The sequence below is a fragment of the Dioscorea cayenensis genome, chromosome 19 (genome assembly GCF_009730915.1).
Source record: "Dioscorea cayenensis subsp. rotundata cultivar TDr96_F1 chromosome 19, TDr96_F1_v2_PseudoChromosome.rev07_lg8_w22 25.fasta, whole genome shotgun sequence".
Taxonomy (NCBI): Eukaryota; Viridiplantae; Streptophyta; class Magnoliopsida; order Dioscoreales; family Dioscoreaceae; genus Dioscorea; species Dioscorea cayenensis.
Window position 1 is genome coordinate 19,805,222 of NC_052489.1, and position 18,914 is coordinate 19,824,135.

The window sequence follows — 18,914 nt, forward strand, 5'->3', positions numbered from 1 at the left end:
GTGTCATATATAAAGAAGCATGGAGAGAGAGAGAGCTGAGTGAATGAGTGGTGAGGATAAGGTGATAAATATGGGACCCACTTGGTGCCACGTTGGCATAAATCAACCAATGAAAACTCGTGGTTTGGATTTCTCCTTGAGATGGATATTTTTCTCCTCTTGTCTTAACTGGTCTGGTTTATGGTTCTCTAATTTTCTTTATCTTTAGGCAAAAGATATTTTCTTTCAAATATTTAACCCTCAAGAATTTTATAATTATATTATATATATATATATATATATAGAGAGAGAGAGAGAGTGAGAGAAAAATATTAGGCTGATATTTTCTTTGTCTATTGGTACTGTTACACTGGGGTTCTTGTGTTGAAGAAATAAATTTGAATCTCAACTCATCCAAAATGAAGGCACAAATATGTTGAGGAGCAACTTTGCGCTCGTGTACACCAAGGACATGAGTGATAATCTTTATTAAAAACATACTATTGTATTTTCAAGAATTCTACCAATACTGTTTTTTTACTAGAGTAATTATTTTAAAATTTTATATAATAATTATTTTAAATTGTTAATTTCATAATTTTATATTAGTTATGAAAGTAAATTTATAATTTTTTAAAAAATGATTATTTGAAATGAAAATTTTTCTTTTCTGAATAACGGATTTTTAAAATCAGATTACCCAATTGTTCAATTAATTAATTTGATTAAATTATTTAATATGAATAACATCACTCTTTGTATGGTTATAAAGTGAAATTTTTGTTGGCTGATATTTGTGAGATGCAGCACAAGGAGATTTTTTTTAAGGTCATAAATGCAAAGATTTTTGCATTTCTGCCCCTAAAAAGTATGAGTTATGTGTATATCTATATAAATTTGATTATTGTAGATATTTTTTAAATTAAATTTACAGATATACCCCTGAGAAATAAGAATGGAATTCAAATTAACAAAAAGTAATAATTAAAATGATTTGGTTTAAAAATTTTAAATAAGGAAATCAAATATGGACATTTGACATTATAATCAACTCATGATTTACTAATCATTTAATCATTTTTAATTATTAAATTTTAATTTGTTAATGAAGAAATATTACTTCTCCCTATAATTGTTCGTACTGAAAACAGTGCCTACTTATCATTTTGGTTCCTTCCAATAATTGCCTTGATGAGAGCTGTAACTTAATTATCAAAAAATCACCTATGCTAAAGAAGGAAAATAAACTTTATATTATAATCAAGATAAAATAATAGTTTTTTTTATTTTACAAAGAATAAAAATATATATATTTTTTAAAAAATTACATAATTTGGTGAGTTTTCACTGTCTCACATATTACCCCCTTATAATACATAAATAATATTATTAGAGTACTACGGTAAGAATTTTGGACCTCATAAGCTACATTTACCCATGCACTATCAATTGACTTATCACTATACTAATTAATTAATGAGGAATCACATAAAATTCTAAAGCCATATTATTTATATATGAACAAAAATTTCCCATTTAAAAAAACTCAATTTATTGATTTATTTATATTAAAAAACCCGCTTAATAATGGAAGAGATAGAAACAGATGGATGTAATAAAAGAAAACAAAAGGGGGCTATCTGCAAAATCTAGTTAGTTTTGGTCCTTTTGGATCTTGTTTCCAGACTCTAGGACACAGCCCATTTTTGGCAACCCGTGACCAGATGATGATTACGTGGCACATGCCCATGTGACAGTGTGTGGATGAGATGAATTCTAGTTGACACGTGTACTTTGTTATCCACCGGTGTGCTGATGTGGCATTTATCATTTATTTAAAATTTTCCCTTTACATTTTAAATCTTTTATTTTTTTTCAAGTTTTTCAAAATAACTTACATTGTGAGAACCATGAAGTATTCTCAAATATTCTTCTCTTAAATCATCTCATCTAATTATTTCATTATATATTTTATAATATGGTAAATATTTGAAATCTTTGTAAATTAAGATCCAAATATTTTCTTTTCGTTTTAGATCATTCTACCGCTGCATAAAATAGGACCTCTATGTAATTGATTGATCAATGAAAATACAACCATTTTTTATGGTATCAAGAGCCCACTCTTATTGATTTCTTTCCACACTTTATTTGCAAACACATCATCTACAATACTCTCCAGCCTAGCATGCATCCATCCCTTAGCTACACCAATCAATTATACAAATTATACAGATGACAACAACTCCATCCTTCCCAACCACAAACATCACAAACTTCATTACCATCATCCTCGATGATAAAAATTATTTGATATGGAAGAATCAAGCAGAGAGCATTCTTCTTACCTGCGATCTATTTGGATATATGGATGAAACTATATCACCACTGAAAACCCTCCATCAGCTTCCAGCCCTGCACCACTATCTACAAAATTTCTTCTATGGTAGAAATAGAATCGTTTATGTGGATGACATCTTGGTTACAAATTCTTCACAAACCATTATTACTTATGTTATAAATGACCTCAATATCAACTTCTCTATTAAAGACCTTGGTCTCATTCATTGCTTCCTTGGTATTTAAACCACCTTTACATCCTATGGCAATTTTCTTACTCAAGCCAAATATACCAAAGGTCTTCTCACCTGCACTCACTTTGACTCTTCCAAACTTGTTCCCACACCCATGACTCCCACTGTGCCCCTCTCAAAAAATCATGGCACATCTTTATCCGATCCAAGTGAATACAGTAGTACTGTTGGTGCTTTACAATACCTTTGCCTCACTCGTCCAGATATCCAGTTTACTGTGAATAAAGTGTCCAAATTCCATCATTTCCCTACCGACATTCATTAAACCGCGGTTAAATACATTCTTCGATATTTGTGATCCACACCTTCTCATGGACCCACTTAACCAAAGCTACCACCCTTAACCTTGATGTTTATTGTGATGCTGACTGGGTTGGTTGTCCGGATGACCGTTGGTCCATTTCTGGTTATTGCATTTTTTTGGGCCTTAATCTTGTTTCGTGGAGTACCAAGAAGCAACCCACTGTTGCTTGCTCTAGTATTGAGGCCAAATATTGAAGCACTGCTCTTGCTGCTACTGAACTCTGTTGGCTTACCTCCTTACTTGGTGAACTTGGCTTATCCAACATTAAACCGACATTATAGTGTGATAATCTTGGTGCCACTTTTCTTGTTGCTGATCTTGTCTCTCATGCTCGAATCAAACATATTGAGATCGACATCCATTTTGTCAGAGACTTAATAGCAAAGAAGTCCCTTTTCATTCATCATACTTCAGCTACTAAGCAGATTGCCGATGTTTTGACTAAAGCCCAAGCGTCCACTGTCTTGCATCAGTTATGTCACAAGCTCAATGCTGTCCAGCCTTTGAGCTTGAGGGGGAATAATAACACATAAGGTATATTTTGAGAATGATCCTCAAATTATTCTCAAATATTCTTTCTCTTAAATTAGCTCATCTAATTATGTCATTATATATTTTGTAATATGGTAAATATTTGAAATCTTTGTAAATTAGGATCCAAATATTTTCTTTCCTTTTTAGATCATTCTACCAATGTATAAAATAGAACTTTTATGTAATTGATTGATCAATAAAAATACAAACTCTTTTACATTGTAACAATTATCTCGATTTTTATTTGAGTTTTCTTTTCTAATGCTTCCATCAACTTGGATGGGAATATGCTTGAATAAGAATAGTGACCAAATGCAAGTTTTTTGAGTGTTTGGTTGGTGCAGATGAGGGATGAGACATATATATCTTTTTGTTTTTGACATATAGATACACATATGGTAATTTGTCATTTACTAGGTATGTACTTAAATTTCAAGAGTAATGCTATTTAAGTCGAATTGATAAGCGGAATGACATGAATGCCAAGTTGGCATTCATGCCAACATTCACATCATTCTTTATATCTTTTATTTGAAAAAAAAAGATTTTTTTTTATAATCTAAATGCTTAATGTTTTATAATTTTTAAAGTTATACGAAACTCTAAACCCTAATACCGTAAAATCTTAAAGCTAAAATTCAAACAACCTAAAACCCTAAATCCTAAGCCGTAAACCCTAAACAGTAAACCGATTGCAATTTACAATTTAGGGTTTAAGGAGGGGTTTCCAGTTTACCATTACACTAAAGTTTAGATGATAAAAAGCAATTAAGTAAAAAAAAAGAGAGAGAAAGAATGGTGTGGATGCTGACATGAATGTCAACTTAGAATCCACGCCATTCAGATTACGAATCCAGCCTAAATATCATTATTAAAATTGCAAACCTAAAGACGTCTTTAGAGTAGTCGTTAGATGATGTGACCCCCAACCATCTCCTCTTCCGTAGCTTCTTCCCTTCCATAACGCAAGATTCTCAACCTTCCCCTTGGCTCACAGGATTTCCCCTTTGTTGTAGAAAATCCATATGTTTGGGATAAGAAGAGGTCACATATTAAGCCAAAGTGTTTTAATTTGGTTGTGTTGTTGGGGTCACCGGTAAGAATCTGGTTGTGTCCTCGATTTCATCCTTTCTTAAAACTTTTATTGAGAGAAAACTATGCGATTCACATATTGTTCTATGGTTTAGAGTTTGAAAATATGAAAAATAGTCATGCTCTAGAAATTTTTTGAATGTTTATTTCCTTTTTAGCACATTGAAGATGATACAATTTTTTTCAACTGAAACACATAATTTTTTTATCCATGAGCTAAAAAATTAGAAAATTAGATAAAAAAAGTTCTATCAAAAAATTGTATTATCAGTCCTCATTGAGATTCATGGATTTTCTGATGTTATGAAGGCATGCCCATTTCTTTTCCACTAGAGTTATTTTGTGAGGATTGAGAAATCTGTGTTTTAGACGACAAAAATTGTATCATTTTCAATGAAAGTCTAACAATCCATCTCATCTTTGACTAGTCATAAAATTTTATTATATTTATCTAATTAAGACTAAAAATAATGATAGAGTCTTAGGCAGATGGTAAATGAAAGAAATCATAAAGGCATAAATTAGCAAGCTGGGGATAAGGCCTTCAAGACAGAGATGCAGGGAGCTTGAAACTCATCTGTTTGACAAATTGCTAGACCATGAATTAACTTCTACAAGATAACAAAATGGAGGAGATGGATGTGTAAAGCCAACTCTGTTATTAACAAGAAAAGACTATAATGATGAAGATGTCGATGATGCCGCTAATGATGGAGATTATGTCTCCAAAATGGTTTTTTCTTTAATAGAATTCTAGTTTGTTGTGCTTCTAATGACTTATAAGGGAATTTGGTGCATTGATATTTGGTGGTTGTATTTTGAAAAATGGTGGTTTTATTTTTATTTTGTTGATACATTGTCAGAAATGTTTCAAACTTTTATATTTGTTTTATTTACTCCAACAATTGATTAATGCCCAATTTGTGATGTATTCCAAACTTGTACATTTGCTTGTTTATAACTCTTCAAAAGGAAAACTCAGTGGTAGCTTCAAGAAATGATTGCTCCTTGTAGCTCAAGGCAGACTTGTGTTCACAAATAAAAAGTTTTGTTGGTAAACAATGATTAATTATTAAAAATATGAATAAAATTAACACAACTCTTCAAAAAAATTGTCTTCTTAATATGCACATAGTCATGGAATGACCTTTTTTTCTCCACATCAGTCCTTTTCCTCTTGGCTGATAGTTGAAGATCAATTCTAGAATTTTTCCTTGTATTCGCTCTTGGCCGACCTTTGCTCCTAATAAGTTTCCAATTAAGAATACTAATGTATGACCCACAAACATCATCCTCACTTGAGAAGACAGGAAAAAAAAGAGGAACCAATAATTTCTCGATTTTCCTCATGTTGCTCGGTGCGTGTTCTTGTGCACTAGACATTTTATCAACCAATTTGAAGATGTTATTTAGCTTAAGCATAACTTTCTAGGACACCTCTACGAATGATATTTATTGTGCAATACAACAAGTACATATTTTGTGCACTCCACTTCATCAAAGGTGTAAAGGCGTTGTTGCCAGTCTCAACCATTATAACACTTGACCTATATCTTACATCCATAGTCCAAAGACAAAGAACATATGTTTTGAGAATCTTTGTAACTCCTTTTTAAAAAAAAAAAGATATTTTCAATGTATGGCAACACAACACACATTCCCTCTCCTAATTTTGACAAGAGCACATAGTGGAAGGCTCTTGTTTTTACTACAATCTCTCCTAAATACAACAACATGATTGCAAATTGTATGTTTAGAATGTCAGACCAATCTTGAATATGTTTAGGAAGCATACTATCACTCTCGCAATTCTGCTTGAGAGATGTTTAAAAGCTATTGTTTACACTTCTCCTACATCTCTCTTAATTGGATGACTTGAAAGTTATCAAAGTCTTGAAGTTTTTATTAACAAAGCTATCAAAAAATGAGTTGATACATTTATTGTGTTAAGCAGAGGCCTTTTTAGATGTGAATATATCTAGCTAATATAGATAAACCCATTTGTGTCAAATTTCATACATCTTACCCAACCATTGTTTATTATTAATGTTGTATGTTGGTTTAAGTTTGCCCTATCTACTCTCAAATGCTTCGATGGAATCATACGGTGCAACCAATTGTGTAGTCCCTCATAAAACCCTTTTTACTCTTCAAATCTACTAAATACTTCACTGAATTTTCCCAATGTGACAAGAGCAAAGCCAACGACCAGAATTTGGATAAACTTTTGCAATGGGCTTCCATATAGCCAAGTCTTGATTCGTAATAATGGTTTGTGGATGTTTCCCTAACATATTTACATTTCAACCATGTTTGAAATACTAATAAAAAAAAACTTTCTTCATTTTTATCTATAATTAGAGCACAACCAAATAAAATAGATTGCTTATGATGGTTAACTCCAACAAAAGGAGTAAAGGGAAACAAAATCTATTAGCTTCATAAGTCATGCCAAAAATAACATCGCCAAATTCTTAATATGCCACTCTAGATTTCCATCTGCACAAAAAACACATCTAGTCTAACCGAACTCATTAAAGTCTATATCAAAGAAGAAAAAAATCATCATTGAAGTTTTTCTCCATGAAAAACTTAAACAATAGCTATACATTCTCGCCCAATATTGTTGCTTCGAAATTCCCTCAAATAATTTAAAGTGTCTTCTCAAAAAATTGGTGCAGATCATGTATTTGAAAGTGTTTCTTTCAATATTCAACACATTTAGCTCGGTTCCACACTACTCATGCAATGTCCCAATCAAACTTCTACATGTCTTAATGATATTCAGTGAGACTGCATTTTCATCACCTTAAAGGGAATACTTAGTGAAGGATGGTTATATATGTTATCGAAGTTCTTTATGATCCATAATCCACTCTTCATTTTTAACACTACATCCGAGCTTGGTAATTTGTCCATGTATCTATACTTCCTTGAACAATTTCTTCATGTTGCATTTTGTTTGACATACACTTAGATAATTCCTAATCACAAACAAAGTGTTGATAGGTAATTAATTAATACTGAGACAAATGATACACGTGACCTCTTCTTACCCCAAAACCTTTGGACTTTGCATAATTCAAGTGATATCAAAACACTTTATCCTCATCTTAGAACTCCATACCAAGAAATGGGGTTCTTGGCAATTCCTATTCGTCTTTGAGACTGTGCACTTACTACCAATTCTTGTCCATCCTTAAGCTATTGGTTATCAATCGCTTGTGTCACACTACCACCGTCTTCATTAACTTGCATAACCTAAGCTCATTCAAATTTATTTCAATATCTCAAATTTGAGATTGTTGTCATTATATATATATATTTCAATCAGTAATATCTGCCATGATATCCTATTCAAAGAAATACAACCAATTAATATATATCAAAACATGTAACTAAAAAAAAATTTACTTCTTATCATAGAAGTCCTTCTACATGTATATTATTGACATAAGACTGTGAAACAAATGCTATTTAATTCAGTGGTCCATCTTGAGAATTAAAAGTATATTCACTTCACACTGTAAAACTCATGGAAATATAGAGTGATATGATTAGGACTTCAAATGGGTGGAACTTCCTTTCATCGTTGTTGTTTTCTTTAAGGGAGAAGATGGGCTTGATAGCTAAGGCCAGCGCAAGGAAAAGGGGCAATGTCTGATCTAGGGGTTAAGGTGGTGGGAGGGAGATCAAATATATTAGCCAATGTGTAAACGTCCCTAGATGGCTAGTCCTCTGCATGTATGTATATATGTATGTATGTATATTTAATAAACATGTTGCAAATCATCAACCATGTTAGAAAGAGTTAAATCTTTTGACCTTCCACTTAAGATAAAATGAACTACCACCCTCCTACTGTGGACAAGCCATTGGTAGGATTTGAACTGATGGTTGAAGTGAATAATTTTTTTGTCCATATAGCTAATAGATTATCATAATTTAAAATCACCATTGGGTTAATCTTTATTTTTGGTTTATAAATACAATAATATATCAGACCTTGGTTCATGAACCAAAAATAGCAGTGAAATTTATATATAAATAATAATGTGGTAAAAATATGGCATATATATATATATATGAGAGTTGGTTCTCTGATAATGTTCGTATATAATTTATCTATGAATACTCTCTCCCAACTGTTGAATTTCAGTTTCATTGAATGAATAGTGCAAAGGGCAATTATTGTTGCTATAGTGCGCATCAAATCTAAACCCTCAAATCTGATTTATACTAGCACTTCAAACCAAAAATTTTTCTATAAACCCAGATGCACTGTAGACATTACTGTTTATGCTTTTCTTAGCTTATTCCTCTCCTTGCCTCTCTCTAACATTTTATCTCTCTATTTTTTTCATCCTATGTGGATGTTCTACAAACGTCCCCAAAAGACGTAATGCCTACCATGGGGTGCATGGCCGACTTTTAACGGTGAAGCTATTTTTATTCCCGAATGATAGGTTTCCAACCATGTTGGGAATCATTTTTATTATTCCTGATTTCCATATTTACATTTAAAAATTTATTTCTTAAAATTGAAAGAATGCTACCTGTTATGGTTTATTTATAGAAATCTTTGCAGTATGTGCTTTCTTTTTTTAAAGTATTTAAACACTAGTTTAAAGCTTTAAAAAATGTATTAAATGTTTATTTTAAAAACTAAAAATTTATGAAACTAATAGACTTGTTTATATGTCTTTCAAAATATGTTTATTCTCATACATTAAGTATTTTTATAACCGGCTTTATAAAAAGTACATGGAATTTTTTTTCATAGTATTTGAAACTTTAACAGGGACCTTGAACTTCTACCCTCTATTTATTATTTTTTAATTGATTAAAAAAATTTATGAGGATACATATTACAAACATACAAATAAATAAGAGTCACACAGTATCCATGAGCAAATAGCTTAAATGCATATATACACCAACAGAGCAAATTATGCATATCAATCTAATTTTCCCCACCTTCCAATTTACTGATTCAGATGGGCACAAAAAAGAGAAATTTGACCTGCTTTTGCACAAGTAACTTCATCATGGAACAAAATACAAGTTTCAGAACTCATCCCCAAAATCCCATATATGTAAACTAATCATTAACTTTGGTATGGCATTTGAACATTTTCCTTCTTACATCAAATATGAGAACAGCAAAAATGTGGAACAAAGGGTGCCCTTGAAGTGCATACCCCAAAAACAACTTGACTCGTTGACAGTAAAAGAATTTAATGAAAGAGACACAGCCAGCGAAAGAACCCCTCTTTCGGCATCATCTTTTTTAATCTACATTTCAATTACATATGACATGAACAAATGTGTGATCTTTCGAGCTGGATGGGCCTCGTAAACCGCCTGGCAAGCAAGCGTGCGCACGTTGAGAAAGTAAAGGAATAAAACTCTGAATATTACAACCCTCGCCATATCTCCACATTTCTATCTATACACAAAATAGCTGCAGCAGCAATTCACCTGGGGGCAACGAGATGTACAATTGCTTTGGCTTGTGAATGGATCTTTCCATTTTCAGGTACTGTCCGGGAAGTAGCAATTATATACGAACGGGGAACCCGAAATTTTGGAAGGCTTTGATTTCACCACCGCGTCCTGCTGTCACAATCACCAATCCCCAAGCAGATCTGCTTTGCACCGGCACTGCCTCATTGCAGAAATTACCATTTGTTTGAGGACTATTTCTGCCGGAAGTTATGAGCAATTTTTCTTCCGGCCAAGTAGCTGAAACTCTATCGCCAAAATGACTAGAGTTTGAATTGGGAGCGCCGTTGTACTGTGAGCACTCAGCGTACTTGTATGATGACATGCCCTCATGGCCATTGGACTCGGAATGAATATCTAAAGAAGCGCTTGGGACTCCATCCAGATCAGCTTGCCTGTTGCTGAGAGTTCTGAGCTTTCCTCCCATGGTAATGCCCGGCCAAGGAACAGCCACAGTTACATCCTGACAATGGAAGTGTTCATAAGACTGTGTCACAGATATAACTCCTTTGCCTTTGCTTGGTCGAGAATCAGCATCATGTCGCCAAACGTACACATGAGAGTCCTCACTAGCACATATCACATGTTTTCCATTTGAGGTCACAGAAGCCGAGATTTGGCTGCTTGTATTGCGAAAACCTGGATGAATCACCAGTCAAGAGTTTGAGAAAAAAAAAATTCTGAAAAATCAATTTGATTATGTCAATTTAAAGATGGATTCAGTGTGAAAAAAGCAGAAACTAAATAGAATTATACAAAAACATGTTTGTAACTCAACATGACAATTGGTTCTCAACAAAAGAGAAACCAAGTATCACACAGGCAGATAGTAATGACTAAAATGGGAAGAATACTTTCTATCTGGATAGTTTTCTCTTAGCATTTGAGGCTGCTTGTTTCATTGATGGATACTCATGTTGATGCAACCTATTAATCAAGTATTCTTGTTGAGGTTGATAAGCATGAACCATAAGGAGCAGGGATTGATTCCTTTGGGGAAAATAATTCCAAGATGGTTTTCTGGAAAGTTTTTGCTCAAGAATCTACACCCTATTCATCAACTTCCCTAGGTAGAGTTTCACCGGTCAGTGGACGTTTTCATCAGGAGTTTTCATGTTTCATGCAGCATGTTAGTGTCTCAACAACCTTCAAGCAAGTTTAATACCTACAGGCCCACAAGCATACAAATAAATGGTATCTTCCATAATTCATCATGAGAATCACATGTAATGGGCAACTATTTATGCAACAAGCCTACTTATCTTCAACTAGCCTGCCATTCTAAACCAATAAATTATGCACAATCAGTTACTCTATTTTCCAAGAGCACTTGCTAGCTTCTATCCATCACATTCACATTAGTTAATGCATACTCCTAAAATGCACAGAAATGGAATGGAATGAAACCATTTACCAGCATTACAACATTAGAGCAAAAATTTAGCAAAGCATGATATCAAACAAACTAACCTATAAGCTTACCAGAGAAACAAAATAACAACTATTACTGTTTCCTTAGCTACAAATTACTGTGTTGCACACAATAAAAGAAGCAAAAGCCACTGCCTGTCTTGCAAACCATTTGGATTGTTAGTAAAATGTAAACACGGGAGGACTATATATCCAGACAATTTTGCTCTGCACACAACAATTAAGTGATATCTTATGAGGTTTGAATCTTTAACTTCAAAGCATATCATTCACAACTTACGTACTAAGTATGATCCACCGGTCGGCAGGGGTCTTAATCAATATCAGGATCCACATAAATTCCCGTGTGTCTTATGATTACCTCCCTCATTGTCATGCCACGTTTGAATTAGCATCCCACCTGCCACAAGGTTCTAATGGGGGCGTGCAAATGCTTTGTCAAAACAACACATCCATAATAATAAGAGAAATTGGACATACAAATGCCGTGGTCCTTAGAAACGCTTTAAGACATCATATAGTCCTTATTCCTAACTTTGCCGTTATATCACTGCACAAAGGTCCCCTTTTGACAATCCATGACCTTACCAGAAGCCTTGGGGCAAGGTCCATCAGAATCCTCATTTCCATTTTCTGGAATTTATCAGAGTACTAAACTGGTCCTTACCCATGCACACTATATCATACCTCCTGCTCTGCATCCTTCGCATTAACCTTAACAGAATTCAATACGCTTGATATGGAAAAAAAGATTTAGAAGGTAATTTGGGCATCCACACAAGCACACACATACACTGATGCGGTTCACCAACCACATTCCATGACCTTTGCAAGGCAGGAAATCAACCTCAGAATCTTATTTCTGTAGCATGCAGTCAGTTACTGTGTAGGTTCATAAAGCCACCTGCCTAATCACCAAAGCATCTCCTGACCTCTAACCAACACTTGCATTTTTCATTTATGTTAAACTAAACAATGATCATATCAGAACACCTTACTTAACCCTCATCTACTAAAATACACTAGTTTGTGAGTGAGATTGTAAAACCTGCAGCCATCACTCATCCATAGATAATACATTGCCAAAAATAATTGTTTTGTTTTATTGTTTATTTTTTTCTTAATGTTTATTTTTTTGAAATTTTTGTTTTGCCAATGAAATGTGAGAAAGTAGTTACATGAAATATAAAAAAATAAAATAAGGAAAAGAAAAGATATGTTAGAAAAACTGGTTATTAGATATTGTGGTTTACCTTTGTATTTGTGAACTAGTTCAACACCATCAACAACCCGGATTCGTGAATCTGCAGACGTAATTAGCACTTCTGAGGAACTACCTGGTTCAAACTGTTTCATTAAACCAATCAGCCAACTAAACTATATAAGCATGTGCAACTCTATGCTAAATGACAAACAGGAGATGAAAAGTAAACAAGGAAAAGAACGGCAGAAGTATATTTATTCTAAATATTTGTTGGGCCCACCTGGAAACCAGTAATTTTTTTGTGGCTGGACCTCTTTTTCTTGTTCTGTAAGTCAATCCGACTTTTTTGCTGCAGTTTATTCTCTGGAGAGAGACCAACAAGAAGCATAAGGACCAAAAACATATATTAAGCCTGAATTATTGACAAAAACTATGTCTTTAATGTCTTGCATAATTGGCTGTTTTTATTAGTAAGATTGTAGGGTAGAGGGTGTGAAAGTCATTTACAATCAGAAAGACAGACTATCTGTGATGTGTTCATACCAGATGTGTCATACAAGTGACAGCTCCCCTTATGTGAACCCACTAGTGCACCCTTCATGAAAAGCATTATAAAATATCTTTCAGTAGCAACTCTGATTTTCATTGTAATAAAAAACTCCAAATATAAGCTGCACACCCAATTATCAGAATAAGATACCTGCCCATCAGGGGTGTAGCAAGCAGCAGTGACCATTTCATGGAGATCATTCCAATCAACAATTTGGCGATCCGGAATACTCCATATGCGGACTTTCTCATCTAGGGATCCGCTAATGAAATACCGGTCATCAACAGGATTGAACTGGATGCAAGTCACTATATCAGGGAAACCAAATATAGCATCAGTCATTACCCATAAAGAACACCAAAAGTGACCACAACTAAAAAGTGAGGATCCAATCATCACTGGGGAGAGGACAAAAAATTACCATAATCACTGTGGGAAAACGTTTTTAGGCAGGAAATGCTGGACATGTGCCACAGCCTAACTGTTTTGTCCATTGAAGATGAAAGCAAATACTGGAATTCAAAGAAATCAGTATTCAAGTATTACATAGCAAAAATCAATTGCAAGCAGAAAACAATTGTATGTTTATTATTGCAAGCTAACAGAGGGCTTAGAGAAGCTTCAAGCATCAATGCACTATGAAAATCAAGCATACACAATCTATTTAATAAATTACATTGCAGAATTGCAAACAAACAATCAATCAAGGGGTAAAGAAGAACAGCAAATTGAAGCAATAGATAGTTTTATCAACTTGTTTTAAATTATGATCAGATAATTAAGAGGATCAAGATGAACACAGGTAATATTATGCTGTTAAAAACAGCATACCCTAATATCAAAATTTCTTCAATCCACCAAAGTTTTTCTTCATAATTTTCTTGGGATCTCAATTCATTTAGTTGATTATTCTCCTTCTTTCTCGAGTCTCTCTACAATTATGATGTCATCATTTCACAAACGCACTTATAAGCATTTGGAAAGAAAAAGAAGATTTTTGTTTTTTATGGTATAAGATGTAACAAAGAAGCACCAAATCATAACAACAAAACCAATATAAATTTGGGAACTGCTATGCAATAGGGCTTTTTAAGAAAGGAAAAATTGGTCTTTTTATCAAATCATTAAGAACAAAAAATATAAGACCTGCACCCCACTGAATATAGCTGTGAATCATATTTTCTCTCAATGGTTGTCATTAGAAACTACAATCCACCCCAGAGAACACAAATTACTTCAAGGTTAACCAGATCAGCTTCATCAGCTAAAACTAATTTAGATGGACAAGGTTCTGTTTGACGTAAAACCTAAAATACAATGTAAAAATATGAAAAATAAAAATACAAACCATACTGGGATTTCATTTTTAATTGTACAAGAATGTAAAGAAGAAGAATAAAGCAAGAGCAATAAAGAATTAACTGCTAGATTTGCTAATATTGATAAATCAAGATTTCAATGATTTAAACATTAAATGGAAGCTAGGGGTTTCTAGAAGATTTTCAGCGTTTATGAAAAACAATAAGACCTAGAAAATGATCATGATATTGCACTCTTACAGAGTAGATCTCCCGCCAAATAATTTAAATAAGTTAGGCATACATAAAAATAATTTATAGAATGTCACAATAAAATGCAAAGGAAACTTTTCGCTGTATATCTACAGGTTGTAACACCAGTGTTATTAAAATCATTAAGACTCAAGGAACAACCTTTTGGATTGGGAGAAAATAAAGGAAAGGAAAAGAGACAAGAAGGAAAATGTTTTCTTATGTTTGTCAAAAGTAGAAATTGCACAGACAAATGAAAGAAATAAAGTGGCAAAATTACACCAAATGTTTCTATTCTATTATTTTCCACTGTTAAACATATAAAGAAACTTGAAGTCAGAAATTGAGGCTTTCAATGTTCTATAGACACAGTTGGGGACTTAAAGTGATGATGTGCCTTCTTTAATTTCTTCCACACCTCTGTCTGCCGGTTTAAGTCAACAAATGATATCAATGTTAACATGCTAATATAAACATAAAATTAAGAGGCAGTACAATAGTAGGAAAAAGAAATTTAAAGACTTATATATCCCTTTCTCCCGATTGACCCGAAACTAATCATATTTGACCCGAGTTCTGAGACAGAACAAACTTGACTCCTATTAAATCCAATCAGAAACCTAATAGCATAACACCAGTTTAATAGTTGAAAGAAAAACTAACTAGATGAGACCCCAATTTCCTTACATACGAAAAAAAAATAATCTCTAACTAGCCCATCTTTTCTAACCAAGTAACCATTATCCAATCAAAGACACAGTAGAAATAACAATTTTATTGGACTCTTACTCTTCTCCTTCACTTGCTAGGTAAATATAAATAATAATAACAATATATCAATAGACAAAAGGAAATACATGTCTTTCCCCTCATTCATATGCATAGCTGAAATTATTCAATCAAAAATGGGGTAAAAAGCAGATCATAGCTACACTTTAATCCTAGCATTTGACTTCACTGAATTATTATTATTTTTATTTTTTTTATTTTTTCTAGATCTTAGTAAAGAATGACTATACACAAATTATGGTATTGACATAAATGGCAACCATCAAAATGGAACTTCCACACCAAGTATACAAGTATAAAAGAGGCTAATTTCACATCAATCATTGGCAAAAGTTAAGAATCCACACTTGCAAAATAGGTGTCATAATGGATTAATGGAGGAGAAAGGAATGCATTGGTTTCACCAAACAGAGAATGCGGAGAAGATATCAACTTGTATAGATTTCAGAAACAAGAAAGCGGTAGTAATAGTACCTGAGATTTTGACCATGAGAGATCAAGAACATCAGCACGGTGGCCCTTGAATGAACAGAATGGTTTCTCTGCCAGGGCGAACACATGCTCAGGCACCATCGCATGGTCAGAGCCCACCGATTTCCTGCTACCCGAGACCTTTGCCCTCCTCTTCTTCTCCCAGTGACTCCCCTCCACACAAGCCAATGCTAACACAGGTTCTGGCGAGCCATTGGTAATGGCGGCGAAAAAAGGATTGCAATTCCCATTCTCTTCCATCCCTCTATCCAAGAATAACTCCTCCCTCCTCTCATACTCACTGACCTGCCACACATGGATGACACAGTCCTCCCCAGCGCTCGCAAGGAACCTCCCGTCCAAGCTGAATTTTATGCTCCAGATGGACCCGCTATGCGCCTGGATCTCCTGGCTAAGGCACAAAGCAGTGAGCTCCTTGTGGGACTTGCCGTATTGCCGCACTTTAACCCTCTCAGGGAAATGGTGAGGACCGTCCTGGCTATCATCAGTAGCAGAGCTCGATCTCCGTCCACCCTTCTCCGAAGATGTGTCCTTCTCGTCACTGCTCCGCCGGTCCCGGTGATGGTGATACCCACCGGCAACAACGCTACCAGCCACGCTCTTGATACTCCGAAGCCAGCTTCCCCTCTTCTTGTGCCTTGCCGACCCAGTGGACCGCGAACCAGCACCGCCAACCCCACCACTGCTCACCGGCGAGACGCCATCGCTGTTGCTCGTGGAATCGGCGGCCTGCTGCCGCCGCATGAGCTCCTGAACGATCGGGGAGCGACCGACGCACATCTCAAACTCCTCCATCGTGAGCTGCCGTCCCGTCCCGACCTCCCTCACCCTATCCCAACTCCCATCCTCCCTTACCACAAACTCCCTCCCATCATCCAAGTTCCTGATCCTCAACCTCCTATCCCCATCCCCAAACTCCTCCCCATCCGATTCCTCCCTGGACACCAGCGATCTCGACATCACCGGCGGTTTCGCACACCCCTGCAAATGCGAAAGAGGATCAACGCAGCCATCCGATCGCGATCGCCCAATCTGAGCCACACCACCACCAACCTCGCCAGCGCTCGGGCGGCAGAGACCATCACAAGACACAGAGCGTCCGATCTCACCACCACCTGGCACCGCCCCAGCACGGTGCCGTGCCAGCGCCGGGTCACCGGCAAGCCCCAACTGCTTAAGAAGCCTTCTTCGACGCTCCTCCACGGACGCCGGCTCCGCGATCCACACATCATAGGAAAGCGCAGAAGGCGGTGGAAACCGCGGCACACAGTGTCCTCTCCGGTGGTGATGTCGACGGCGGTGGTGGTCGGCGGCGTCATCATCCGAGGCGGAGGTGGAAGAGCAAGATGACGATAAGATCCGATCCAAAGACTCGTAGAACTCCTCGTTGTCCTCGTCGGGCACCCCCGAGTGGTTCATCTCCTCGGCGCGCGCATTCCGATCCCGAGGCAGAACGAGCGGTGTGGATGTCCCCGCCGACAAATGGGAACTCCCGACACGGCGCTCGGATCGGGTGATCGCGGGCCGATGAGAGAGAAAGAGAGAAAGAGAGAGAGAGAGATAGCGAGAACGAAGCCCGATGCGATATGATGATGATGATGTTGTTGGAGAAGCAGGCGCGTTGTTCTCGTAGTTGTGTAGATCTATATCTACCTATTCCCTTTTCCATTTACCCCCCTTCCATTTTTCATAATTTTCCTTTCATTTCACTACAGTCTTTAATAAAATTTATTTTTTTATTTTTTAATTTGTTAATTTTATTTACTCAAATTAATATATAAAAAAAAAAGAATTAGAATATGCTCCCTGTCCCTTTTTATTTATATGTTGTTGAGACTTATTTTTTATTTGTCTATTTTAAAATTTTATAAAATATTAAATATTATTTTTTAAAATTTATTTTTTATATTTAATATACTTTTATAATTTTTAATAAATTATATATTTTTTAAAACATATTTAAAATAGAGATAATCTTATAAAATTAATATTATTTTTATGAATTTAAAATTATTAACTAATTTAAACCAACTTTCTTCTTAACGTATATGATTTAGTTAAAATGGACCAATAAAAAATATGGATATAAATTTATAACAAAAAGAAAAATGTGGGATGTAATTTTTATCGGAAGAATGTTATGAATTAATTAATTAATTAATTAATTATATAGTTTTGTCAATAATAATTCAACGTGACTCATTTTTAATCATAGGTTTATAAATTTTATTATTTATTTATTATATAATATAAAAATAAGTTAGTAATTATTTTAAAAAATTAATTTTTTTTAAATTATTAAATTGCGACAATCTAATATTAAAAAAAATAAAAATAAGACACATCTTGATTTTTATTATAATTATCATAGAACCGAGGCGGCAGAACATCTCTCTAGTTTTGTTGGGTATACCGTATACGTGGAAAAAAAAAAATCATCTTCAATTAGCGTTGCTATAGTTATGGGTGTCTAATGCTCACCGTACTTTATTCTCACCAGCTCCGATTTTTAATAGCGCAGGGGTAACTATTTGAGAGCCGCTTTTTTACAACGGTATGGAGAAGCTGGATACCGTCACCGCTTATGAGGTGACCGGAGGTAATTAAAAGCTGAAAAGGTTGGCAGAGAACACGTGGCATATCCAGGGGAGGTGAAAGTAAGTGTTTTGCAAATGAGCCCATTGATTGTTCTTATTCAGATCAGTTCCCTTTTATTTATATTATTTTTAAACTGTAAATATTTACTGCAAAATTATTTATAAATTAATAACAAAATCCCCTCTTTTAAAATATTTTAAAAAGCATAAATTAAGAAGTGATGGTTTAAATTTTACACATTAAGACTAACCCACCAACGGGTTCAAGGCCTACAGATCTTAGATGTATGATA

The 18,914-nt window shown here is 34.8% G+C and overlaps 1 protein-coding gene across 1 annotated transcript; it reads right to left on the reverse strand.

The window, feature by feature from the left end:
• Positions 1-9,852: 9,852 nt before the first annotated feature.
• On the reverse strand, positions 9,853-17,637 carry LOC120249445 (WD repeat-containing protein 44-like). The gene is made up of 7 exons (XM_039257953.1): positions 16,007-17,637; positions 13,615-13,705; positions 13,344-13,501; positions 13,187-13,238; positions 12,924-13,006; positions 12,693-12,786; positions 9,853-10,647 (listed from the first exon to the last, which is right to left on the reverse strand). Exons 1-7 carry the CDS (start codon positions 17,441-17,443, stop codon positions 10,064-10,066), a joined length of 2,499 nt encoding a protein of 832 aa, XP_039113887.1. The 5' UTR covers positions 17,444-17,637; the 3' UTR covers positions 9,853-10,063.
• Between the last annotated feature and the right edge of the window lie 1,277 nt (positions 17,638-18,914).

Bases quoted from the DNA above. Each gene is read 5' to 3' on its own strand.
- LOC120249445 (XM_039257953.1), bottom strand. From the start codon at position 17,443: ATGAACCACTCGGGGGTGCCCGACGAGGACAACGAGGAGTTCTACGAG. The intron at 13,706-16,006 runs GTACTATTACTA...TTTGAATTCCAG, and splicing joins TCTCATGGTCAAAATCTCAG to TATTTGCTTTCATCTTCAAT. The intron at 12,787-12,923 runs GTGGGCCCAACA...TTAATGAAACAG, and splicing joins AAAAAATTACTGGTTTCCAG to TTTGAACCAGGTAGTTCCTC.